This window comes from Pseudorasbora parva, chromosome 8 (genome assembly GCF_024679245.1).
Source record: "Pseudorasbora parva isolate DD20220531a chromosome 8, ASM2467924v1, whole genome shotgun sequence".
NCBI lineage: Eukaryota > Metazoa > Chordata > Actinopteri > Cypriniformes > Gobionidae > Pseudorasbora > Pseudorasbora parva.
The window spans coordinates 27,416,167-27,442,257 of NC_090179.1; the positions used below are offsets into that span (position 1 = coordinate 27,416,167).

Below are 26,091 nucleotides of genomic sequence, written 5' to 3' on the forward strand. Positions count from 1 at the left end.
ATTATATGCATTGTTAGCTGGAGAATTTCTCTCAAAAAAATCGGGGGGGTGCTATAAACTATATATATAAAAAAATAAACCATTTGTAAGGACGTTTAATTTTTGACTATTTTTCCCCCTCTGTAATATTGCGGTGACTTGTATTATGACACAATGCCAAGGGTTGAGAATCACACGGTCTGGGAGCGCACGCACGCAGACGAGAGTCACGTGAGGCTCTGAACTCAACACTATGGCTTCTGAGAACAACAAAATATTTTCGACTTCTTAGGAAATTATTGCGCGGTTATGGTGGTTCTTAAAGTACTGGAAATACTATTTCTACATCCCAAAAACATGGGACGTGGCATCCTAATGGCAGCTTTTCTAGAGCTCAGCTGCTGACAAGCAGCAAACAGTGAAGGTGAGCAACAACAGCTAGATGGACTGGTCTTCTCTTTTCCAAATGTTTGCTTAACGGCAATGCTTGTGTATTTACATCAGTCAAGCAGGTTGCCTTTTGATTTAATGTACAAAGTAGTGCTGGTCTCAATCTGTAACTTTACATGCGAGAACTGACAGAAGTGCACTATTTCCTTATTCTGTGCAGTGATAAGAGGAACTGAACGTTACAGAAATTAAAGATGAGTTTATGTGCTATATTTTATTGCTCGGTCTTTACAGTAGATTATGTTATTGGTGATTATGTTGTTGTGATTATAATTGTAGTTATTCTGCTTTCTTTGTAGATAATATTGAATTGTAAGTACGGTAGAAGTGTCACGGGGTAACGTAATGCATGACATTTTGTGTGACATCAGTGCCCTCGACAAATCATTAGTTGCTAGAGTGAAGATGATTGGATCTGCAAGCTTCTACTGTGCAAACATATGCACACTGAACACCCAAATTGATCAAATATTACATATTTTAAATTGTTATGCATAACATTATTTTTGTAATACAATTATTATAAAATGATTAAAGATTGTAATTATTTTAAATCAAGTTACAATATTTGACACTATTTTATTTTACAGTAATTTACATTATTGTATGTACAAACGTTACATTTATAACGCTTCTTTCAATGCTTTAATATTTTTTGTTTATTTTAGTAATATGTATTATTGCTGTAAGGTGTTACTTTAGAAATGTAAAATGGTACTATAGAAACTATGCTTCTAAAATAGCGTAATCAGTAACAATTTTCTTTAGATGCTCTTTTAAGATCATCTATGGTGATCTACAGTAACTTATTTAGTGTCACGGCACTTGCACATCGTGTATTATGTAAGTAAGATTGCATTAGTATGTTACTCAAGCTTGCTGTCTTTTATTTGCAGTGGATATGCACATTTTCCATGTGTCTCCTTTAAATTTATTTTTGTTATTATTTTATGTCATGAGCATATGTGGTATACAGTAAGTGTCTGCAAAAACGAATAGTATCTTTAGTGCTTTTTATTTCCTGTCATTCCTGATATTTTCTTAGCTTCTTATAGGGGCATACAAAGGCCACAGTCAACTGAAAGAGATCATGGAGTGGTTAGCGGCAGCCTTGGAGAGGGACCTGGGTATTGATCAGCGGCAGACTGGACCCAGTCAGCGAACCAATGAACTGGTGGTCCTGGTCCCAACTCGCTGGGTAATGGCCCTGAGAAACAGGAGAGTTACTCGCTGTGCAAGATATGAGTGCTTTAGTGAGGGAGAAATATGCACTCTTCTCCAGCGCTCTCAGATGAAATTGCCATCTGGTTGGACACGTGTTTGTATCCAAGGTCTTAGAAAGCGCAAACTAGGATACAGATTAGCCAGGGAACCAGGCTGCCATGGGGAGGGACTCTCTCAGGACTCTTTCATGACTCTAATGCAGGGAGTATCCCAGTCTAATTTAAGGTACAGTACTCTGTCTTTGCTAGTTTTCTGCTGATATTAGAATCAGATATTTAAATTGCATAATTGCAAATTGCATTTTTCATACTGTGCATTATGATGTCTTGAGATCTATTGTGCAGTTAATTTTTACTATTATACTATTTTCGTTAAAGTTAAAATGACGTGAAGCATTTAGTAAATAAGTGTTTACTTGTAATATCCTTCATATATATATTTTTTTGTTCCTGCATTTTTTTTCTCCATCAGAAATCTGTGGCGTGAAGCTTACATGAATCATGTGCAACCATATGCAGATTTGATTGAGCAGACACCTGTTTTGGCCATAGATGCTGTTCGCCAAGCCTTGCAGAAACTGTTTTGCTCTGGCTTTATCTCTACTGATCGAGTGTCACCATCCCTCTCGCCAGCCAAAGAGAAGGAGAAAGACTGCCCATTCCCATCCAGCAGCTCGGCCACCAAACAAAGTACTGACAGTTTGTGTCCAAATGTGCTTCCTGTAGAATGCTTGTTGGAGTCAGAGGAGGTTCTTTATATGATTTTTCCATACACACAGTACACTGTTCATGACATCGTCACCTACAGTCCAGCTAAACTGGCTAACAGCCATGCTAAGATATTGTTCATTTTGTACCAACTACTTATAGCAATGCGTGAATGTCATGCCTCAGGGCTATTGTGTGGCGAACTCTCCTTACTTGACATTGCAGTTGATGAGCAGCTTTGCAGTCGCCTAAAGATCTCACTGGCACATTATGAAAAATTTGGAGAATACAGGGATGATGTGACATATGCATTAGGAAGTAGCGTGCCAACAAGTGTTACAGCAAAAGATAATCAGAGTCATAAGAGTGGTGTGAGTGAACAGCTTTGTGAAAATTGTCTGGATGAGCTCAAATCTCTGGTTCTAGACTGGGTCAACGGTCGAGTCAGCAACTTTCAATATCTGATGGAATTAAATCGACTGGCTGGGAGGCGTGAGGGAGACCCAAACTATCACCCGGTTTTACCCTGGGTAGTCGATTTCACTGTGCCACATGGAAGGTTTCGTGATCTCAAGAAGTCAAAATTTCGTCTGAATAAGGGCGATAAACAATTGGACTTCACGTACGAAATGACCAAAGAAGCACTAGCAGCAGCTAATGGAAGTGGTGGAAGCAATTTTGCCTCAGATATTGGTGGACCAGTAGTACCTGGTGGCTCAGGACAGTCTGATCACCTCCACGTTCCCCATCATATCTCAGATGTTCTTTCAGACATCACTTATTATGTCTACAAAGCTAGACAGACACCTAAATCTGTGCTGTGTGGCCATGTTCGTTCCCAGTGGGAGCCCAATGAATATCCAGCTAGTATGGAACGTATTCAGAGTTGGACCCCAGATGAATGCATCCCAGAATTTTACACAGATCCTTCTATATTTCACTCCATTCACCCAGACATGCCAGACCTTGATGTACCTCCGTGGTGTAACTCCTGCGAAGAGTTTATTGCTGTGCATAGACAACTGTTAGAGAGTCGTGAAGTATCTCAACAGTTGCATCACTGGATCGACCTAACATTTGGCTATAAGCTATCGGGTAAAGAAGCTGTCAAAGCCAAGAACGTTTGCTTGCACTTGGTGGATAACCACACCCATCTCACCAGCTATGGAGTTGTGCAACTGTTTGAACACCCTCATCCACCCCGTCTTGCGCCTTACCAGTATTCACCTCCAGAACCTCCTCCTTTTGGTCCTGTAAACGTAACGACATGGCAGGTTCCACCACTTGAAACCATGCTGGATGGTGTAGATGGATTGGTCCCAGAGGCAACAGGATGTGAATCCAGTGGCTGGTCTTTGGTAGGCCGGGATGAGGATCTTGAACAAGCAATGGAAGCTCTTGACTTAAGTGGCTCCTTATCATCAACTTCTGTTCCAATTCCTTTGGTTGGTTCTGCTGGTGGAAAGACCAGTGGGGAGAGTGTTTCTTTGGCTGTGTCTCCTTCTCACGGTTCTCTCCCTAGTGAAGCACCTGGAAATGCCACAAATACACTAGGATCAGGAATTAGGGCAACCATGCTTCACAGAGCAGCCTCTATTAGTAAAAAGCCAGAAGCTTCTAATTTTGAGAATTTCAAGATAAGCCTGCCAGAAGGATTCAAACCTCTGCAACCTTTGGATGAGTTTGAAAAGCTCAACAACTTCTTGGTGAAAGGTCTACACTCCCAAGTCCATCATCCAATAGGTCTTGACATGAACAAGAAAGACATGAGACCTGTACTGAAAGTTCCTCTGTCATTCTCAGATCTTTTCCAGAGAGATATGCAAGCTTTGGGTGTTCTCATCGCTGAGATCTTTTATTCTTCCAAACTGCGAGGACTGAGTCCAGGAACACAACTGAGTGATCGGTTTCAAGCAGTATTGAAGCTGTGCTTTACAAACTTTCGAGATGTTCCGCTACCACTCCATCATGCACTGGAGGCTCTTTTGCAGGTCCACAAGCATTGTTCCAAGACAGAAATGTTCACAATACATGCACAAGGACTGCCGTTTCTGTTCAAATATGACCCTGTTTATGAGGGTCTTCCACCACCAAACCCTTGGCAACTGCTTAGTCCTGTTCTGTCCCCTCTACCCTTTCCAGCATACTTCCCAACACTGCATAAATTCATATTCTCCTACCACTCCAAGATGGAGTCCATTAACAGTGTTCAGGGCCGTGACATTGTGTTCAACCTATGGCAACAGCTGGAGACCCTTCTAAAGGGTGACATAACTGCAGAGGGCCTTGAGATTCTTCTACCTTTTGTGCTTTCTTTGATGTCAGAGGAGTCCACTGCCGTTTATGCGGCCTGGTACTTATTTGAGCCTGTGTCCAGGGTTCTTGGGCCTCGCAATGCCTCCAAGTACCTACTAAAGCCTCTGGTAGGGGTGTATGAGAATCCCAGATGCCTTCGAGGCCGCTTCTACCTCTACACGGATTGCTTTGTGCTGCAGCTTATTGTAAGGCTTGGTTTGCAGGCCTTTCTATCTAGCCTTCTCCCACATGTTCTGCAGGTTATCACTGGCTTTGAAAACTGCAATACAGATGGAGGGACTGAATGGGAGGGCTCAAAAGTTTTAAGGGGTGCTGCTGGCGACTTGGATGAGGAAGATGAAGACTATGAGTGTGAGGAGGGGAGGTCTTCTGCTGCCACATCTTCTGGCAAAGTAGGAGGAGGCAGTGGAGGTGGTAGTGGAGGTGTTGGTGTTGTTGGAGACCAAGGACTTGTGGATTACTCCTCAGGCATCAGTCTCAATGACCAGGTTTTTCTGACTGAAGGTGAGGACTTTCAGAATGGCTTCTATGTGAATAATAATGCATCTGGAGCAACAATGACGCTTGCTGCTAAACAGCAGAACCAAAGCTCATCAAATAAAGACCAAGATCAGGAGTCTCTCAGTGTGGGGAAACTGAGCGACAAGAGCAGCGCTAGTGAGGTGTCCATTGGAGACCGGGCAAGTTTAAAATCTGCTGACAGCTGTCAGGACCTAAAGCAAGCTAGTGATGGTGAGGATGGTGGAGAACTTGAGGATGAGGAGGAGACAGTGGAATACCGAGAAATTACAGTGCAAAGGGTGCCCAGTCTAGAGATGACTCTTTCAGTCTGTACCGAGGAGTCTGAGGCAACTGTAGCCACACTTGAGGGAGACCTCATGAATGGAATGGTGCAAGAAGATGCAGAGAAAAACATGGAGGAAGAAGAGACTGAACATGACACTTTAGAGGACTCTGAGGAAAAAGAACACAAGATATTGTTAGGTTAGTTAGAACAGATGCATCTTTTTTATGCATTTGATTTATTTGTACATATGTAATATTGATACAGTATTTAAAAGTACACCTGGATTGTGCAATAAAAATACATTTTCTTTTCTAGACACTGTGTGCAAAACTGTCAGATGGCTGTCTGCAAAACTGGGGCCAACATTGACATCTCGATTCATCGCTAGGAACCTGCTGCGATTACTTACTTCATGTTACATAGGTACAACTGCAATCTCCTAACTGACATTTATCACTATTCTTAGCTTCTTGATGGTTTGGGCTTTAAACATTTCTCATAATGATCTCTGTTAAATATATATATTTATTGTTTTTTTGTTTTTTTTAAGGTCTTGACAAACACCAGTTCATGCTCTCTGCGAATGAGGAAAATAGCCTTGAGAGTGTCGGAAGTGTATATGAAAAGAAGCCAGTTGTTGGTGACCAGACTGCACGACCAGTTCTCGAGTGTCTTATTTACATAGCACATCTCTATGGAGAACCAGTGTTGACTTATCAATATCTACCTTACATTGGTTACCTGGTAACTGTTTAAATCTGAATTTCTTTAAAATAGAAATAACCTGGCAAACTCTATTGATGTCTTGAAAAATTCACTGTAAATTGAGAAATTATTTTTCAATAATTCACTTAAACCAATTAATAGCAAAGATTTCAGCTAATCATTTAAATTGTTATTTATTTATTTCTGCTCCCTTGAACCTTGCAGGTCTCTCCACCTTCTTCTTGCCGCTTGAACACACGAAAGGAGGCTGGGCTTTTGGGTGCTGCAGTACTCACTCAGAAGATTATAGTATTCTTATCAGACACCACTCTAATGGACATGCTGATGAAGATTAATCAGGATGTTCTGCTGCCTCTGCTGGATTTGTTAACATCCACTAAGATGGGGTAAAAGCTTACTTATATAGTCAGGGTCAGGAAGTTAAAGGGGTGGTAAAACACATTATTTCGAGTGGGTTTGTGGGGTGCACTGTAACGTGTTTATGCTTTGTTTAATTATTATTATTTTTTTCATATATTTTAACTTTATTCTACACTCCTCTGTCCCTCCTTGTAAAAATGCTCTGATGGTTTCCAGGTCCCTCAAAAATACACAATGGGCTCAGATTGGTTAGCTGGCCCAGTGTGTTCTGATTCACTAACCTTCTAGTGCATGTTTCACAGAAACCCCCTACCTTTACCAGTAGTCTGTAAAGACTTTAGCTTAATACAATCAAAAATAGCGGAATAAAATATAAGTTAAGTGGTAAATAAGTCCATGATTTCACTGTCTGTTGCTCTTCTGCATCTATCTGGGTCTAAGCAGCTGTAAAACAGTGAGAGATCTTGAGGCAAATGTGACACTTACCTACAGGTGACGGGATGCACGCTCCATGACAGACAAATGAGTGAATTAAAAATACATGGTCAGGTGGCAAAAAGTAAAATAAGTACATGATAGCATGGTATGTTGCTTTCGTACATCAAACGCAGCTGTAGAACAGTGAGAGATCTTGAGGCAGCTAGCAAATTGCGTTTGGTTAGTGGTGAATATTGACCTATTTTGCATACCGTAGAGGCTCCTGCGTATTGTAGTTTGTGTAAAAACGGTGGAATGCCTTTTTTTGTGAAAAAAGAACAGCGTTGTCCTTTCGCTCACACGCATCTACCGGACTGGCAGCTGCCTCCAGCACTGGCAGAGGGATGGAAATTCACTTTTTTGTCTACCGGCCACTGTGGCTGGTGGATTTCAAAATCTACCAGCCACTCAACGGTTTTACCAGCCACTTTCTTGTTTTTAACCTGCATGTGAAAATTAATACTACAATACTTAAGCAGTTTATTTAATCTCAAGTCTCAATGAAATACTGAGAATTTCTCTTTCACACAAACCATGAACTGATATACATTTCATTAAATGTGTAGCGCTCTTTCTTTTTTTTCTGGATGTGTTAAACTTTGAACTTTACAGATGTTGTTTATGCTCAAACAGCAACTTAACTACTGCAAAATAACATACACACTAGCTAAAGTTAGAAAAGTAAAATCGTCTTTTACCACACCTTTAAAACTTCCCGTGAGAATCAGAGCTGCCCTCTGGTTTGTGCTCCACATGAGTTAAAATGGACTCTTATTTACTTGTTTTTCTGTGTTCAGCTTTCCTAGTGGAGTGCAGACTCGTTCCGCATTGTGTCTGAAGACTCTGAGCCTCATGGCTCTGATCTGTCTGCGTATTGGCCGAGAGATGGTACAACAGCACATGGCAGAAACCCTCCGTAGGTTCTTCCAAGTTTTCTCCTTCCTGAAATGTCTGCAAAATCAGGTAACCAAAGACTATTTACAATATTTATTTTATTGTATTTAACCTTTGTGTTTATATTTAACAAATCAAAACAAAATCATATTTTGAACAACAGCCTGACAAATATTATATTGGATTTTGTATTATATACTTTATATGATATACTATTTGGCAGGCTTTTGTGTATATCTTGTTCTTTGTTATTTGATTAGTTGCTCTTATTTTATTACTGATTTTTACTTGGTTTAAGTAATATTTTAAATTTATGTTAGGCTAGTAGTTTTTGCTCTAGTATCAAAAATGGAATTGAGAGTTGGGAAATTTTACTGGTATCTGAAATTTGATGTCATAACTGTATTTATTACAACACAATGTTACATTGGTCAAACACAATGAAAACAGTAACTATTTAGTTTATTTGTGGTGGGGACGGTGACATTTTTTTGCATGGCAAGTATAACATTTGAACCACCATTGAACCCAATGTTACAAATGTAGCAAATAAACAACAAATGAATGTGGATGCACAAATATATAATACTTTTTTTTTTTTGATTTGCTAAAGACTACATTTAACAATGTTGTTAAATATTAAACCACAGTTTTTATCATTTATCAAATGTAAAAAGATGATAAATAGGGGAAATCAGAATGAGCAATTAAATGTCCAGTGGCCAATATCCAGATGAAGATAAATATATTTATATAATTATTAATACTTGGCCTTTGGAGTCTGATTCACAAACAACTACATGATTATTTAATGATTTAAATACATTTTCTTTATGTGCAGATGGGAAGTGCCCGACGTAGGGAGGTTGGAGACTGCACATACCTAGACGTTTCCATTCCAGACGGGACAGAGGTTACTTGTGAGCTTGGGGTTTTGGAGGAACTTCAGGCTGTGTTCAATCCTGAAATGGCTTATGCATCTTACATTCCTTTCTACTGTCTCGTTGGTAAAAACACATTTATACTGGTTAGCTTGACAAAAACACCTTTTTTAGGCATTGATAAAGGTGTTCTTTCACCTTGTTTTTTTTAGGCGATGCAGCGATTCGCAAACTGGTTCTCAATCATGAGTTAGTTTGGAGTCTTGCCCAATCATATCATGAACGAGCAAGTCCAGGTAGCCCAGAAGCCAGCACAGCTGGAGGACAGAGAACATCTGCTACAGGCCTCTCACCTAGTATGGGTCGCCAGGTAAATCGTAGTCCCTTCCCTGCTCCCTCAACCACTTCCACACCACTAGGTGGAGACATCCTGCCTGAGTCAGGAACCTTTGGCAGTCATCTGGTGGGAAACCGTATCCAGGTACCCCGGGACACTGAAGCCTGTGGGAGTCCAAACTTGTCCTCTTTGGAAACATGGACACGGCCTTATGGTAGCAATGCTCCTCAGACGTGTCTTGCCACGACTGCGCTTTCTTCAGCTGGACCTTCTTTCTCTCACTCCTCATACTCTTGGGTCCTGGGACCCACTCCGGAGGACAGCGCACTGAAACAGGACCTCCCGCGCAGCAGCCGCTCCCTGCAGGGTAACTGGCTTGCATACTGGCAGTATGAGATTGGCCTTAACCAGCAGGACTTGCACTTCCACTTCCACCAGATCCGTCTTCAGAGTTTCTTGGGCCACTCGGGCACTGCAAAATGTCTGGCGCCACTAGCAGGGGAGGACTACTTCCTGTCTGGGAGTAAAGACAAAACTGTAAAGTTGTGGCCGCTTTATAACAACGGTGATGGCACACGAGAGGTTGAACCCCGACTCACGTACGCAGAGCACCGCAAATCTGTATTTTATGTGGGCCAGCTAGAGGCCTTCCAGCAAGTGGTTAGCTGTGATGGTACTGTGCATCTGTGGGATCAGTTCACAGGTGAGGAAGTAATAATATTAATTTGTAGGATTAATAACCTTGTGTGGCATACTGTATGTTAATAGTAATTTTTTTATTAACCTTTTTTTTTCTTTCTTTCATTTGTGTGAGAGTAACTTTTTACCATGCTTTCAATAATGCATAGACTTCATTGTTTACCCTCGTCCCTGACCTAAACTTTTAAACTTAAAAAAAAGGTAAAGCTTTACATTTAAGCTTTAGTTAATTTGTTACTGTATTTGTTCATTTTTGTTAACATTAGTTACTAAAAATCCAGCCGGTCATGGTTTGTTCATGTTAGTTCACAGTGCATTAACTAATGTTAACAAGATTTTAATAATGTATTAGTAAATGTTGAAATTAAAGGGGGGGGGGGGGGGGGGGGGGGAATTAAACACTAATTTTCAGTCAATCCCATGTCAATCTTGAGGACCTATAGAGTAGTATTGCATCCTTCATATCTCCGAAAAGTCTTTAGTTTTATTATATTTATAAAAAAAATAGGCTGTACCGAGTCTTTCCGAAAAAAACGAGCAGCTGGAGGCATATCGTGTGGGCGGAGCTAAAGAATGACGAGCACACAAATCGGTAATGTCCTCAAGCGTGGAGAAGAAAACGCTACCCTAAATCAGATTCAACAGATTAATACATATATGATCCAGAATCAGATCCAGAGGCTGAAATAAATTGAACAGGAGAAACAGCAGCAGCAGGACGTCCGTCTCTGTGGTATGTACTGTATTTAAGGGCCTGTCAACATCTGTGTGTGTTTACTCGCAGTTTATGAGGATATGATTCGGTTTATGGACTATTGTATGCGACTAAACCTTAGCAGTAGCAAGCAAAACAGTTTTGCACGTCAGACTAGTGTAACGTTATACATAGAACAACAATGGAGTAACCGTTAATGCATTTGAATGACGAAGCACGCTTTGTGAGAAGGCTAGGTTTATGTTTGGGTGGTTTTACAATAAACAAACTGACACCTATATTGGTCAGCTAAACAAATGTATTTAAACACACACCATATATCGCATGCTCCATTGATACATTAACTAACGTTATAAACGATCGTGTTGTTTACTGATGTTTACTTACGCGACGATAGCCAACAACATAGACATTTGAAGCAGTTTTGCTCACCACCTGCTTCTAAAGCACCACCGCGAACCTTTATCGTCACCGCTCCATCAAAAACACACTATTTTGGTAACTGTTGATTTGGTGAAGTCCTGTGACAGCAGTGACCATGGAGATCCACTTTGCGACGCAACTGAAGCGATGTTGTGCCGCTTCCCGTCATTTCTGCGTTCAAATCGGTTCAAATGCAGCGCTGCCTTCCCGGAATGCTGTGCTGAAGCGTTGAAGTCGCTTGATGTCACCCATAGGAATAAAGTGGAGCGCGGTGCGACAGAAGTGTTGCACGGACGACTGGATCGCAGCTGAGAGAGTGTTTACGGCCGTGCATTTCCTCTCTCGCTCTAGTCACACACGCGCGCACCCTTCCGGGAAAAGAGCCCGTACAGCCCATACAAGGACCTTCCGCTCTGTCGACGTCAAGCCGACCCATACTCGAAAAAAACTCTCAGAAACTTGTGAGAAACCGGAAGGAGTATTTTTAAACAGAAATGCTCCATCAAACGTCCAACTTAGTTTTTGAAACTTTGTCTATGTTTAGGATGGGAATCCAAGTCTTTAACCGTGTAAAACGCTCAGTATGCAGGAAACAGCATTTCACCCCCCCCTTTAACATTAACAAAATAAATAAATGCTTACTAATGTTAATGCTTAATTTTAACTAATCTAGTTAATTCATGTTAACTAATGAACCGTATTGTAAAGTGTTACCAAAAAAATCTAATTTATTAATATAAAATAATCTAATAAAATAATAAAACATTTGACATAAAATCACGATTGATCCAGTAATTTCAAGTGTCATGTGATATATATTTTTTGTGCATTCTTTCTAATTGCGCTGCAATTTTGGCAAATAATGCAAAAAGTATGAAAAGAAAATATTTAATATATAAAATCTATAAAATGTTGTGTATGTTGGATATATAAAATCAAAATTAGCCATAGGAATACAAATGAGTCTGCCAATGTATTACAAAAATGCATTTCCACAACTGTCGTTTCCTCACAAAATACGATTACACAGAATAATACATTTCTTGGACAGAATGTGTTTTCACTGTGTCTGTCAAACCAACAAACTTAAATGATGCCTTGTTTGGCTTTCTCTCTTTCATATTGACTAGGTAAGAATTTACGCTGTAATGAACCTCTGGACGGGAAGAACCCTATCACAGCCGTCGCCACCATGCCTGCTCCTCACCGCAGCGTAGTGTTTGCTAGCGCTGACTCTGTGCTGCGTTTCATAGACCCACGCAAACCTGGCTTGCAGGTACAGCTCAGTCCTCTGCCATCCAGTAATTTTAAGATCAGCTGTTTTTTGTTTTACAGCCGTAGTGGCCAGGCTGTTGTTTTATTCCTTCCTGCAATGCTTATTATTACCAGTAAGGACTCTGTTATTTCTTTGTTGACAGCATGAGTTCCGTCTAGCCTACAGTAACATGAATGCTGGCCTGATACGCTGCCTGGCTGTCAGTCCGGGGGGGCACACTGTGGCGGCAGGCTTCTCTACTGGATTCATAGTGCTGCTGGATGCGAGAACGGGTCTGGTGCTAAGAGGCTGGCCTGGTCACGAGGGAGATATACTGCAAATGAAAGTGAGGATAGATGTAATTGGTTAATGTGTAATGTAGGACGTGCATACGACTGCATGCTCTAATGTCCTTTGATGTTTTCGTAGTTCACATGCTTGTAAACAGTAATTGCGCCTGTATTGATATTAGAGAATATTGTGTAAAAAAGGATACACATTGTCCATAAAAAATGTGAATCAGATTGTTTTCTTCTCTAGCACTCATTATGAGTTCTTAGTACAAATGTTCAGGATTGCATCTAGAATGATGGGAAATTCAGAGGATTACAGGAAATGGACTTCCTGTTTTTACTTCAGTGTCAGTGTCTTGATTCACATCAGTACCTGAAATGTCAGTATTATGAGTAAAACTTGTACTGTGTTGGTTTGTTCAGATGCAGTCAACAAGTGACTAGAACTATGCAAACTTTATTTAACCCTGATTTGTGGGGTCAAAGGTCTGTCTCTGCCACCAGAGGCCCATGTTTGGGCAAATATAGACATGAGTTACTCATTAGGACAAAATCTATGAGCCTTGCAGATTGCTGCACAATTACTTTATTATTCTTGACTCTCTTAGGAAATGGATGAACCTTAGCAGGGTTCAACAATATTTAGCAGGGCTCCTACTGCCCCGGAGCTAGTGTGAAGGTCTTTTGGGCTGCTGCTGTGTTGCTACTGATAATCTCACATTTATGGATCTTGTACATCCATTTTTATGCCTTTTATGAATTTAAAAGTTTGGTTTTCTGACACCCTTATAATTCAACTTAATTGTCACAAATTCTGCTGATTAGTCGACAAGATAATGATTTTAGCAAAAATGACTTTGGATGATCTTTGGAAAGTTTGGGTTCAGTAAGATTGTAATTAATCATTTTAATCTGGAAGGATACATTGAATTGATCAAAAGTGCCAGTAAAGACATTTACAATGTTAAAAGATTTCAATTTCAAATGAATGCTGTTCTTTTAAAGAAAATCTAAAAAATACAGCCTTTGTGACATTAAAAGTCTTTCAAAAATCTAAAGAAATTTATAAAAATATAATAATCTAATCAACCACAAACTTATGAACAGTGCTGTATTTGTTGAAAGCTATATGAATTAGTATGCCATAATTGTATATGCAAAAATGTATTTATAATTTTATTGGGTTACTTTATAGCTACAGTATATAATATTGAGCCTGTTGCAAATTTTCATACATATATATATATAAAGGATCGTCCTTTTATAGTTGAGCCAGTGAAATTGTTGACACATACCCACCTGTTTGTTACTTGACATTTTTTTTATGTATTAATTTGTAGGCAACAGATGGAAATTTGCTCATTACTTCTTCATCTGACCACACATTGACCGTTTGGAAAGATGTGGAGCACAAGCCACTCCACCAGTACAGGACTCCATCCGACCCCATCCATGCATTTGATCTGTACGGTGCTGAGATTGTGGCAGGAACTGTTGCCAACAAAATCGGGGTGTACTCCATTCTGGACAGCACAGCCAACCTGGGGGGATCCACCAAGCTCAGCTCAGAGAACTTTCGTGGGACTCTCACAAGTCTGTCGGTGCTGCCCACCAAGAGGCTTCTGCTGCTCGGCTCTGACAACGGTGCCATCAGGCTGCTGGCTTAAACTAACTAGTGTTGTGTTGCTTTTCAAAATTTATATATTCCTTGTGCCACTTTTGCCTCCTTCCCCAGAATGAAACAATCTTGCCAAACCATGCGCAAAGAAACCGTTTTCAGTGGGAGCGAGCCTGAAATGTCCATATTAACCTCGCTGAAAAAGAACTTGCAACCTCGCTCTTTAGTAAGTGACCAAAACTGAATATTGCCTCTGATTCATACAATCAAAAGAATTGTCTTTTTTTTATGATTTTTAGGGTTCATGTTATATAACTACACTAGCTGCTTTGTAAGTAAGAATCAACTTGTATGTAAATTCTCTTCAAAAATGTCAAATGAATGGACTCTTGGATCCATGAGATGAGCTCAGGAAGTGTGGTATTATCTATTAGCGGTATATCTAGTGTAGCATTTACACTTTCCATGAGATGAGTGAAATCACCAAAAACAACACTGTGAGAATCACAGGTTAGACTATGTTGATCATATCATATCATATGATTCGTTTCACCAGACTTGCTCAGCAACTATGCAGTATTCATGGTAGACGTTTATAGTGCACCATGTTTGGCACTTTTTTTCTATACTACACGGTATGTTTCTACATCCACGTCAATGAAGCATAATGAACAAGACAGATGTGATCAAAATGTGACCTTGGTCAAGTCCAAGATGACTATTCGTTCTGTTACTGTACACTGACTAAGAGTGTAAGCACCTAATATGCAATGGAGTGGTCCTGAATCCTGAGTTTGGACCCTCTTGACAAAATGTACCTAACGACTATTTAGATCAATTTGATGCTTTATTAACTTTGATGATGTGTTAATTCATTTGTTTGTCGCATCAAAGCCAGGTCAAGTGACATGTTACATTTTACACACAACATTCTGTATGTATGTTTGTATATACATACACATTTATATTAATGATATATAAGATATATATCTTTGTTGAGCCTAATGCTTACTATCTAAAATAACTTTTTTGCAACATCTTTAAAAAGATATGAACCTATTTAATTTATTACTGGAATGCTTTATGTAAAACATTATTGTCTCTAGACATTCCATATATATAATGTTAGAATATTTAGTGAGAGTTTATTCAGAGTCACTGGCTCTCTAATTCACCACACCATATTTTCTGAAACCCACTAGCTGTCAGGTTTGGAGATTTAGCTTGTGATTACGAGTTCTGATATGAGTTCAGGCCTTTATTATAATGTGTTGAAATAGACAGATTACATGTTACTATGTAGAGTTTTTCAGTGAATCCTGTACGGTCAGACAATTTGGAAATGTGGATATTGCTTTATATATGATTCCTTATAAATATTTAAAAATGCAACTGGTTGTATTTTACTCAAACAGCTTGATGTTCCTATAATTCTAGCTAATTATCATGTCCATTTGAGATTTGGCAAGCAATCTGTCTAATATAACACAAGCAACACTGTCTGAAACCACATTGGCCATTGCTCTTGTATTTTTCTTTTTAAAATGTGACCTTTTTCTATATACTCGCTAAAAATAACCTTTTCTATGATTTAAAGTAAAAGAAATAGATAATTAATGTGTCTTGTATTTTTTTTTTTTTCTTGTCACCTGAAAATCATTTAGAAGGGGGTGATTTAATGACCTACTCATTGATGAAGGAGTGGGATTGTTTGGTTCACTCTGTAGATTTTCAGGCTTGGAACCAGAGCAACCACCAGAGAGGTTATGCTGGTAGGACAAAGTCCATTTGATTGTTTGCAACGCACTGCTTTTCAACTGCTCTCAATTTGAAGATCTTGGCAGATGCCACTGGTTTGTTTGTGTGGCATATAAGAAACCAATATAAAAGCCCTTTGTCCAATAACGGTCTATATTAATATCAGCATTGGCAGCACTGACTTGTCATCTCCTCCTCATTTATGTGCAGTTTTTCTTTACACAAACTCAGTGTCTGACGTTCACTGTCAGCAGTGAGTTGATTTAGCTCAGAAAACTACAGTACCAGTTTATAACCTACTCCATACTTCACAGATCCACAAATCTACACACTCGAGTTTGATGTTTGACCCCAAGGTCTCTCAATATTTACATCTATGAAGAGGTAGGTACTAGGACTATATGAGGTAAAGATCAATGAAAGTTGAAATGTAACTGCCTGCTCTGAGACTGCCAACCCCTACAGCCAAGAATTTTCCCATTGCCTATTTTGTGCCTTTCTTTCCTAAATCAGGGCTGGATACCACAACTGGAGATTTGCACGGTAAGCACGCAGTTTTGTTTGTTGGCTTGTATACATTTTCATCGTAAATAGATGGTTGCAATTTATTAGGAAGATATTGTGTTGAAATATAGAAGTAGATTTTGTTGCTAGGGGTGTTGGGTTAGAAAATATGTATGTTTCATCTTTGTGTATTTTTGAAGTATAATAAGTTAATTCCTGTAAGTATGTTTTGATTAAAAATATATATTTTTTGAAAATACATGTACACAAGAATATATATAAATAATTTTCTTGTTAAATAAATGTATTTTAACCTGTAGCTTTAAATCAATGTAAAAGGCTTAACCCTCGAATTATGCAACAGCTGACAGACCTTTAGCCATGTTAAGTGTTTATTGATTTTTTTGACAATTTTGTGAAGTTAAAAATAATCCAGCTGAAATTGGGGCTGTTAATCAGTTCACATATATATTTGGGGTTTATTGCCTGTAGCTGGATCATGGATTTATGTGCAAGTGAGGGAGAATTATACTTTTTTTTTTTAAATAATACAGAAAAAATAAAAAATGAAGTGTGCTTGTGTTAACATTTTATAACAATTCACCCATGTATTTTATCCATAATGATTGAGTATTTAAGGATAATATGTCAAATGGAAGAGCACCTTTGAACAAATGGTAACCAATAATTCCAAATACTTCATACGTTTTTCTGTTCTTTGGTTTATAGACAATCTTCTAGAACATGAACTTGTGTTTTCTGGCATTCCTCCTCCTTTATGTCAAACAAGGCTGGACGGTAAAGCACTTAACTGATCTTATATATTTTTTATTTTTAATGATTTTATTCCATTTAAATGCCATGCATTGTGCTTTTTCACTGCAGGAAGATGCGACTGAACCAGAGGATGGAGGGGATCCTTTAATTCCTCTTATTCCACTAATGCCAAGTACACCCATATCAGTAAGAACCTAAAATGCTCATCCTTAAGGGTATTCACATTTAGACTATTGACACCAATCACACTGTCCCTCTCAGGATTTGAAGGGCACTCTTGGCCCCACCACAACAGAAGCACACACGGGTACTCCAGATGGTCTGGAAGCGGATCCTACAGCCACAGTTCCCTCTCCTGGGCAGAAAGATGGCTCCTCTGAGGAGGACCTTGATACACTCTGTGATGGGAAAATGTCTAGCCAACAGATTAAGCCGACCCTAGGCAACGGCATTATGAAGCTTGGCCTTTGGTTCCTGCAAAACTTGAAGCCTAGTCCAGAGCAGCCCAATGTCATCATTTCACCTCTTAGCTTGTCAATTGCACTCTCACAGCTAGCGCTGGGTAAGACTGGAATCTACAGTAAAAACAAAAGACTAATTTTTTGCATGCATACATATTAAAAAACATCCAGACAATATTGTTGGTTTGTCTAAATCTCAGGAGCAGCAAATGAGACAGAAGAGCTGCTTCTCCACCACCTGCATGCAGACGCACTGCCCTGCTACCACACTGCCCTCGGTAGCCTCCTGCGCAACTTCCGCAAAAGGAGCCTGTCAATCGCAAGCCGCATCTATCTGCAAACAGGTGAGAGACACGCACATGTAACACAAAATATAAACATTGTCAGCAATTTCATGCAGGTCTACAGTGGCCCCAAAAAGTTTTTTAGATGCATTTGTTCATTAATTGAGTAATTTCTCCTGAAGTTCACATATTAACACACACACACACACACACACACACACATATATATATATATATATATATATATATATATATATATATATATATATATATATATATATATATATATATATATATATATATATATATATATATATATATATATATATATATATATATATATATATATAATCTCAGTGAATGGTAAGTAATATGATTAGCCCTTCATATATATATATATATATATATATATATATATATATATATATATATATATATATATATATATATATATATATATATATATATATATATATATATATATAATATTAATATAATATAAATAATTTATTTTTATTTTATTTATTTGAAATATGATTGGAAATGTGTTTTTTGTTGTTGTACTGAATCATTCTAGTTGACATTTGAGGAACAATTGATTATTGTACTATGCAAATCCATGAATGGCTGTCTTTTTTTCTCAGGATTTAAAGCAAAACAGGAGTTCATGGAAGATTCTCAGAAACTGTATGACTCAGAGCCGGCCACTTTGACTGATGTTAATAGCATCAATGAATGGGTGAAGAAAGCCACAAGTGGGCACATCTCAGAGTTTCTGTCCAGTCTCCCTTCAAGTACTGTTATGATGCTGATCAATGCCATGCACTACAAAGGTCAGAACAAACACCTGTTACCGTCAAGTATTTAGCAATTTCCTCTTGTGTTTCCGTGAGTCACATCAGAAGTCTTATTTTCTTTCTGACAGGAGAGTGGCTCACCCGCTTTGACCCTCATTTCACCTCAACTGAGCTCTTCTACATAGATGAAAACCAGATTGTTAATGTGGACATGATGCTTGGGCCAAAGTATCCTCTCAGCGTTTTCACCCACCATGAGCTGGATGCCCAGGTTACTGCCTTTAAGATGCTACTTCATAAATAAAGCACTGATTAAATCTTTCCCTCACCTTTTTTCCTCTTTGACCTCTACAGGTTGCTCGATTCCCCTTTAAAGGTGACAGGAGTCTACTAGTGGTAATGCCAACGTCTGGACACGTGAATGTGTCAGCCATTGCAGCTAAGCTCAATATCTCAGATCTTTATAGTCGATTACCACGGGAAAGAAACATGCAGGTCAAACTCCCAAAATTCAAACTTAATTTCAAACAAGAGCTCCAAGAGGCTATGACAAGCATGGGTAAGATGTCTTGCAACCTGTACATGCACATAATGAGTATAGTTAATGGTAAATATGGTTAATCAGCTATAAGACTGTATCTATATGTATCTATAAATATAATCAATCTATATTTACTGTATTTTCGGTTGCCCCATCACACTGTAAATATGAATAAGTTGAGAAAACTCAAACAGATTTATTAACAAGTTAAGAAATGTAAATTTTTTATTTTGTACTCATACATTTTAATTGCTCTTAACTTGAAATATTTGAGTAAGCTAATTCATATATTTATTTTAAAATTGTAGTAGGCTTAATCTCAATTTAAATATTTTAGCAGTGGAAACTTGGTTGGCTACCTTGCTTATTGGTAAAACATTGTTTTGATAGGATTAGCATAGCATAGCACTTGTTGAATAAGTACAACAATATAAAACACACACACACACACACACATTGTATAACACATACTTAAATAATTTACTCTCCCTTTTGAGTGTAATGGCAAAGCATGCTGGGAAATAGAAATCACAGCCCAGTTTCATGGACATTTAAGTTTGTCTAAATAAAAATAAATTCATAAAGCTCATAAGACTCAAAACAGTGAAACAATTCAAATTATTTGAATTAACTTGAAAACAAGTTAATTTGATTGAACTAATTTGTTTAATTTGAGTTGGCTCTACTCAAATCAATTAAATGTTAGTATTTACAGTGATAATCCAAAGAGTAATTTTAGTATTTCTTCTATTTATGTGTACTAACAAATATATAATTCTACTGCAATCCAGGTCTAGGAATGCTATTTAGTCATCCGAAGCTGGACCGCATCTCTGAGGGCCCCTTGTTTGTGTCCAGTGTGCAGCATATGTCCAGTGTTGAGATCAATGAAGAAGGGGCAGAGGCAGCGGCGGCAACAAGTGTGGTCATCTCACGTTCCAACCCTTCATTTACTGTCAATCAGCCATTTTTCTTTGCCCTAATGGATGACTTGAGTCAAACGCCATTTTTTCTGGGAGTAATTTCCAACCCAAACCCTGGAGCATCCACTATGGTCACAAACACTGGCAATTCAGATAAAACTAATGACAAGCCACCATCTTTTGAAGTTCATCCAAAGTAGTTTTCATTGTTTTAGCAGAATGAGACCATAAGTGATTGTTGACTGCATAGGTGGTCCCCACTGAGAGGCAAATTAAGGACATATTTTCTAAAAGTAATTTGATGTCTATAAGATCATTTGAAATTACTCCCCCTATGTGAATTAATGTTGTTTTTAATGTCCTTGCTAATCTTGTTAAAAAGTAATGATTTATTTCATTTTTTTAATTAAAGACATTTGGACAGAAATTCCTAAGTGCCTCATAAGTGTTTTTATTTAAAGGGTTAATAGTTCTAATTTGTTTACTCACTCTTCGTGTTATTGAAAACCTTTTTGATTTGATTTTAATTCAGTGAAATATTGCCCTTTTTAGGTATAGCATAATCTGCAGCACTAACAGAGAAATTACTTGTGCAGCATTTTATGTGCTTTGACAAACACATGCTTCAGATTATTACTTTTCTTTATATGTATATATAACTACTGGTCAAAATTTACAGCACCAATTCAAAAAATTCTTTTGATCAATTAAGTTGTCACATGGCTAAACACAAAGCAGGTTTGTTGAGTTCCAGTTTTTCGCAGCTGGAGACACTTTATTTGTATTCATATTAAAAAATATTTTTTATCTACATTAAAATTTTGTTACAGTTATCTGTTTTAAACAGAACAAATTGTGTACTGGAAAAAATAAACAATTGTTCATTTTGGATTTCATTAACGTTTAACTACACTGTAAAAAAGAATAGTTGTTTTTTGTTGGTTTAACTTAAAAAAGTAAGTAACCTGGTTGCCTTAAAATGTTGAGTATATTGAAATTAATTTTTTTTAGTTGATACAATGAAGGAAATTTGCTTAATACATAGAAACTCAAAATATTTTTGTATCTGAACAACGTAAAAATTTGATAAATCATGAAAATAGCACAATTTGGCATGTTTCACTGCATCATCAGAAATAAAACACACAATTACCCAATATGCTTACAAAATCTTTTAATTATATTTTAATAAAGGTTGTCGAATCTCAAAAAAATGTTCATTGTATTAACTCACAATTTTAATTTCAATTAACTCAAAATTTTACGGCAACCAGGTAACTTTTTTTCCTATGACATTTGTGTATTTGATATGTTTTTATTTTTTTTATTTTTAGAATGACAAAAAGAAAATACCATATACTGTAGCTCTTATGCTTAACTCTTATTTTGATACAAACTAACAACAAAAGGGGAGCTACGGTCTATGGTGGCGGCCATGGCAGATAATGCTGTTAATGTAATACTAAATGTTTTTTTTTTTTGTGGCATTGAATAAAACCCCTGTTTATTACAAAAAAGGTTAAATAGAACCTTTTGGCCACGTTAAAAAGTTTGCAAAAATAAACAAAGTAATAAAAAAATATTTGTCAGACTTATTTTGGTCTTCAGCGGAAGTAGTTTGAAACAGGAAATGCGTCATCGTCTGACGTACTTTCGCGCGTTTGGAGTGAGTGTTGGCGCGAGGATACAGCAGAGTGCTGAGGATCAGACCGTTGTGATATCTAGTCATTACAAAGTTTTATCTTTCGTTCTAATACTTTTTGTGAAAACATGACTGTTAGGCTGTCGGAAGGGGCAATTGAGGTAAGAATAAGACCGCAGCGTTATTTCAACCGTTGCAGACAAACGCTTGCTAAGTGAGTTAGCCAGCTAGTGCTTGAATGACAGTGAGATAATACAATTTTATCATCTTATTTAGTGTAGTTGTTTTGTCTCAGGATTGCATGTTTGAACTGTAACCAGGTTAAAATCGAGGATGAAATCTTCATGCATATAACGTTACTATGTGTAGCTTATGTCCTCCGCTCAATGCAATGGCTGCAGTGGATAAGTTACTGAGAAGACAATATAAAAACAGGATGGTCGATTTTTCTTCCCTGAGATGTGAACGTGTGTGTGAAATAAGTCAGATAACTGAATTAGCTAAAATTGTCGATCTGATTTATATGAGTAAATGTTTTGGATTGTGTACTTTTTCTTTTCAGTCCCTGACTAAAGGAATTGAAGTCAACAGCCCTGTTCTTCAATGCGTGGTAACGTCAGATTCCTTGCAAACTGTTTACAAGTTATTAAAATTGTTATATTACCTTATATTCTAGGGATGATGGTAAAACCAACATTGTAGACTTATGCCAATATCAGAAAGTGTCATTTCTGAGTGGAGTAATTTTAATGTATGGATTAAAGTAAATTAATGTATTTTGATGTATTAATAAGGTCTTATTTGTAAACATTAGCTATAATGCTTATGCCAATGAGCAATTTATTCTAACAGCATTTAGTTAATACAAATAATCATTAGTTCAGTGCATTGACTTATGCTACTAGATACAACTGTTGATCTTAAACATGTTTTTGAGAATGTTGAGCTTAATATTAAGATGAATAAATACTGTAAATTCATTCTTCATTCATGTTAAATTGTTAACTGATAAAACCTTATTGTAAAATCTTAAATTTTGTGTTGCTTATATCATTGTTGCTAGTAGTTTAATGTTTCTATTAACTACTGAAATTTAAGCTTACACTTATTTCCATTCTAGTCAAATTAGTGTAAGACTGTAAAATGTTGAATATTCTCTCCAGAACATTCGCAAGATCGATGGGGGAAATGGCCCGTCCCGTTTCCGTCTCATGATGAGTGATGGGCTACACACTATGTCCTGTAAGTTTGATCAGTTTTCAGATGGTATTTAATTTGTGCCTTTGTGTGTGACTTTTATACTTGGGGGTGGCCAGGGCTACTTTAGGGGGTCGATAGACTGTGAATTGCATGTGTAATACTTATGTTTTCATAGTTTTGACCGAGTAACATTTAAATATGTAACAATAAATAAGCAACCACAATAGTAGATAGCAGTGAAAATTCACAATTCTCAACTGATATTCCTCGGCAAAAACTACAAGCGTAGCCTAATAATATACATTTAAAACATTATTGAATACAAGTGAACAGTTAGCAATAAAGTAAGAACGGTGCTAAGAATGAAGTGTTTGTAGTTTCAGGTCACAGTGATTCAGGCATAGAAATTCAATAATCAAACGTAATAACATTGCATAGAATAATCTTCACTGTATAAATTAAATACAGATTCAGGCATGTTAAAACTAGCTACAAACATTATTCAGTCAAGTAGATAGATAGACTGAAGGATGTAGGGTAGGCTAAAGTCTTTGCTGTTGTGGTCACTTTAAGAACAAATGCACAGACAGCCGACTGCGTTTACTAAGATACTTGCTATTTTTGGCATACCGTGGCTTTATGTTCATTCAAGCACAAGACTGTGTTCGCGCTATTGGTGAAGCGCCAAATGCTGCGTACCAGACACTTCGCGTTCTCATGTTCATGAAGGCAAAAAACTAAAATTAGAGGTCGACCGATAGTGGATTTTAACGATACCGGTAGCTATGTTGGACCACACTTGCCGATAACCGATTAATCGACCAATATTTTTACTAGATACTAGATTAAAATAATAATAATAACAAATTAATCATATTTACATTTGCAATTATAAATTGCATATGTAAATATGAATATATTAAAATGACAAGTTCTAACCGAAAAAATTCTACAGAAAATAACCAAAACATTAAAATATTACAAATAAATGTTTCTTTAGCTATAACCTAGAAACATGTAAGTGAATGTCAGGTAACAGACAGCAAGTCCCATTTGTTAACAAGGATTTATTAGCTTATTTAGCTATCTTACATGAATGATATGCAATATACATTATACGCCGTGTAATAATAGTTGAGCAATACAATTGTATCTTAATCATTCATGTTAGTTCATAGTGCATAAAAAAGGTTAACAAATAAAACTAACAATGAATAATACTTCTACAGCATTTTTTAACCTTACTTAATGTTACAAATGGAAAATTGGATATAATGTATTATAATGGATTACTGTATTATATTAAGTGTTATTTCATTTAAATCCAAACAGTTTGCTTTTTTAGAACACTTGACGCTTTTCTTATCAAAATAACAAATTATGTTTTGAAATCGAATGCATTTCTGATGTGTTTATATTTCTGTCGAATGCATGACCATACAGTTCGTACAGCGCTCTGTGCAGCGTTCAGTGAAGCGCAGCCTCACGTGTTAATATAAACATTGATAGTTTTTTATTTGGCCTCTAGAGGCCCGCTCTCGCGCTATATAATACCAGCAGACCCTTCTCAGTGGCTACTGTGTAATGACAGCACCCTTCTCAGCCGCTCCCGCAATGGACAAACTATCTGTATTGATTTTTGACGATAACCGATTGTTCCACCAATCAGCTATTCATCGGCAAATCCGATGAATTGGTCGACCTCTAACTAAAATGAATATCCCTTTAAATATTTAGCGTTAATAGCATGAAAAATTTGCAGTGCCCATGGATCCTTTTTGGAAACATGGATGCTTTTTTCAGGTGAAAAGGAAATAGCGAACTAAATTTTGGGGTCACACCTAGGGCTGGGCGATATGGAGCAAAAAATATATCTCGATATATTTTGCTATATCTCGATATACGATATATATCTCTATCTTTACAGGAAAAATAACCCCCTAAAAGCTACAGCAAAAACAAAAATGCCAAATATCATAGTCATAATATTTTTATTGAGGTGCAAAGAGGTAGTCAGTTCATGTAGGAACAAAGTGCTCTTGACATTAAAGAAACTCCCTGATTACATAAATAATAATAATTTAACTGTAAAATAAAAGAAATAATACATATAGCCTTAATTCTTTTCATTCATTTCATACCTTCAAAACATGAATCAAAGACTCCTTTTTACAGTTAAAGTAAACAGTAAGCATTTTGCAGAAAGATTGGGGCATGACTAAGATATAAATAAACTGATTTTGTCATAACACCACTTCCTGTTAAATTTGTATAAAAATTCAAACAATAGGCTAGATGTCGCGCTCTTTACTAATATAAAGCGTGAGCGCCTCATCATGCGGATCATGTAGGCTACACATGAGGCGAGCTTCCCTTCTTTTCCAGTTACAGAACGAAATATGAACGTCAGAAGGTAGGCTATATGATACAGTACAACTTACAGAAGAGGGATGTCGCGTCTTTCCCTCTTGATTAAAACATGCATAGATTCATCATAATCCCGTGATAAAGCTGACAAAATAATAATAATTATGATATTGCAATAATTTTTAAATGTTTTTAAATAATATGCGATCATTTTGCCATTTTAAACGAAAACCATGCGATCAGTTAGACACAAATCATAAACTAACATGATTGCGACTGAGAGTGCGTCTCGCACCAATAATGTCAATCACCTGACTGTGGGTGAAACTTGCGATTTGAACTATGATGAACATTAATATTTCTTTATGAATTTTAGCAAGCAGTTGAGTTAGAAGGAAAATCGTGGTCTCTAAACTAAGTCTTAAACAACGCATGCGCTTGTCAACATGATGACTAATCTTAACCTGGTTGCGGACGCTGCCGTGTTCAATGAGACAACACGCAAGGGGAGGGGGAACAAAAGCAAGGAGGCGGGAGGCGCGCGGCGCGCGAGCACAACACAGAGAAGGCAAACATGCAAAGTGGCGGAATCAGAATTAAATATAAACAATATATCGATATATGCGATCTGTCAAAATCCATATCGAGTTTAAAAAATATCTCGATATATTTAAAATATCAAGATATCGCCCACCC

General features: G+C 37.4%; 3 protein-coding genes across 5 annotated transcripts in view; all 3 read left to right on the forward strand.

Moving 5' to 3' along the window:
• Window positions 1-191: 191 nt before the first annotated feature.
• Window positions 192-15,758, forward strand: wdr81 (WD repeat domain 81). 2 transcript variants are annotated; one of them, XM_067450595.1, is made up of 12 exons: window positions 192-403; window positions 1,475-1,878; window positions 2,125-5,660; window positions 5,779-5,886; window positions 6,014-6,207; window positions 6,394-6,575; window positions 7,824-7,989; window positions 8,762-8,927; window positions 9,014-9,841; window positions 12,106-12,251; window positions 12,394-12,576; window positions 13,864-15,758. In XM_067450595.1, exons 2-12 carry the CDS (start codon window positions 1,520-1,522, stop codon window positions 14,188-14,190), a joined length of 6,195 nt encoding a protein of 2,064 aa, XP_067306696.1. In that variant the 5' UTR covers window positions 192-403; window positions 1,475-1,519; the 3' UTR covers window positions 14,191-15,758. The 2 variants fall into 2 exon arrangements, with proteins under 2 accessions (XP_067306696.1, XP_067306697.1); XM_067450596.1 differs by having other exon boundaries at window positions 1,485-1,878.
• Window positions 15,759-16,406: 648 nt separating this feature from the next.
• Window positions 16,407-20,613, forward strand: serpinf2b (serpin peptidase inhibitor, clade F (alpha-2 antiplasmin, pigment epithelium derived factor), member 2b). Of its 2 annotated transcripts, none has more exons than XM_067450597.1 (9): window positions 16,407-16,442; window positions 17,133-17,201; window positions 17,289-17,366; window positions 17,442-17,742; window positions 17,842-17,985; window positions 18,570-18,758; window positions 18,851-18,993; window positions 19,077-19,281; window positions 20,055-20,613. In XM_067450597.1, exons 2-9 carry the CDS (start codon window positions 17,148-17,150, stop codon window positions 20,384-20,386), a joined length of 1,446 nt encoding a protein of 481 aa, XP_067306698.1. In that variant the 5' UTR covers window positions 16,407-16,442; window positions 17,133-17,147; the 3' UTR covers window positions 20,387-20,613. The 2 variants fall into 2 exon arrangements, with proteins under 2 accessions (XP_067306698.1, XP_067306699.1); XM_067450598.1 differs by having other exon boundaries at window positions 16,407-16,441; window positions 17,124-17,201.
• Window positions 20,614-21,820: 1,207 nt separating this feature from the next.
• The window catches only part of rpa1 (replication protein A1), a 52,227-nt gene continuing 47,956 nt past the window's right edge, over window positions 21,821-26,091 (forward strand). Inside the window, exons 1-3 of the mRNA XM_067450599.1 lie at window positions 21,821-21,989; window positions 22,391-22,438; window positions 22,992-23,070. Of these exons, the coding sequence (XP_067306700.1) occupies window positions 21,957-21,989; window positions 22,391-22,438; window positions 22,992-23,070 (160 nt within the window). The 5' untranslated portion in view covers window positions 21,821-21,956. The remainder of the gene's footprint in view (window positions 21,990-22,390; window positions 22,439-22,991; window positions 23,071-26,091) is intronic.

Bases quoted from the DNA above. Each gene is read 5' to 3' on its own strand.
- wdr81 (XM_067450595.1), top strand. From the start codon at position 1,520: ATGGAGTGGTTAGCGGCAGCCTTGGAGAGGGACCTGGGTATTGATCAG. The intron at 1,879-2,124 runs GTACAGTACTCT...TTTCTCCATCAG, and splicing joins GTATCCCAGTCTAATTTAAG to AAATCTGTGGCGTGAAGCTT. The intron at 6,576-7,823 runs GTAAAAGCTTAC...TTCTGTGTTCAG, and splicing joins TTAACATCCACTAAGATGGG to CTTTCCTAGTGGAGTGCAGA.
- serpinf2b (XM_067450597.1), top strand. From the start codon at position 17,148: ATGAACTTGTGTTTTCTGGCATTCCTCCTCCTTTATGTCAAACAAGGC. The intron at 18,994-19,076 runs GTTACTGCCTTT...TGACCTCTACAG, and splicing joins ACCATGAGCTGGATGCCCAG to GTTGCTCGATTCCCCTTTAA. The intron at 19,282-20,054 runs GTAAGATGTCTT...ACTGCAATCCAG, and splicing joins AGAGGCTATGACAAGCATGG to GTCTAGGAATGCTATTTAGT.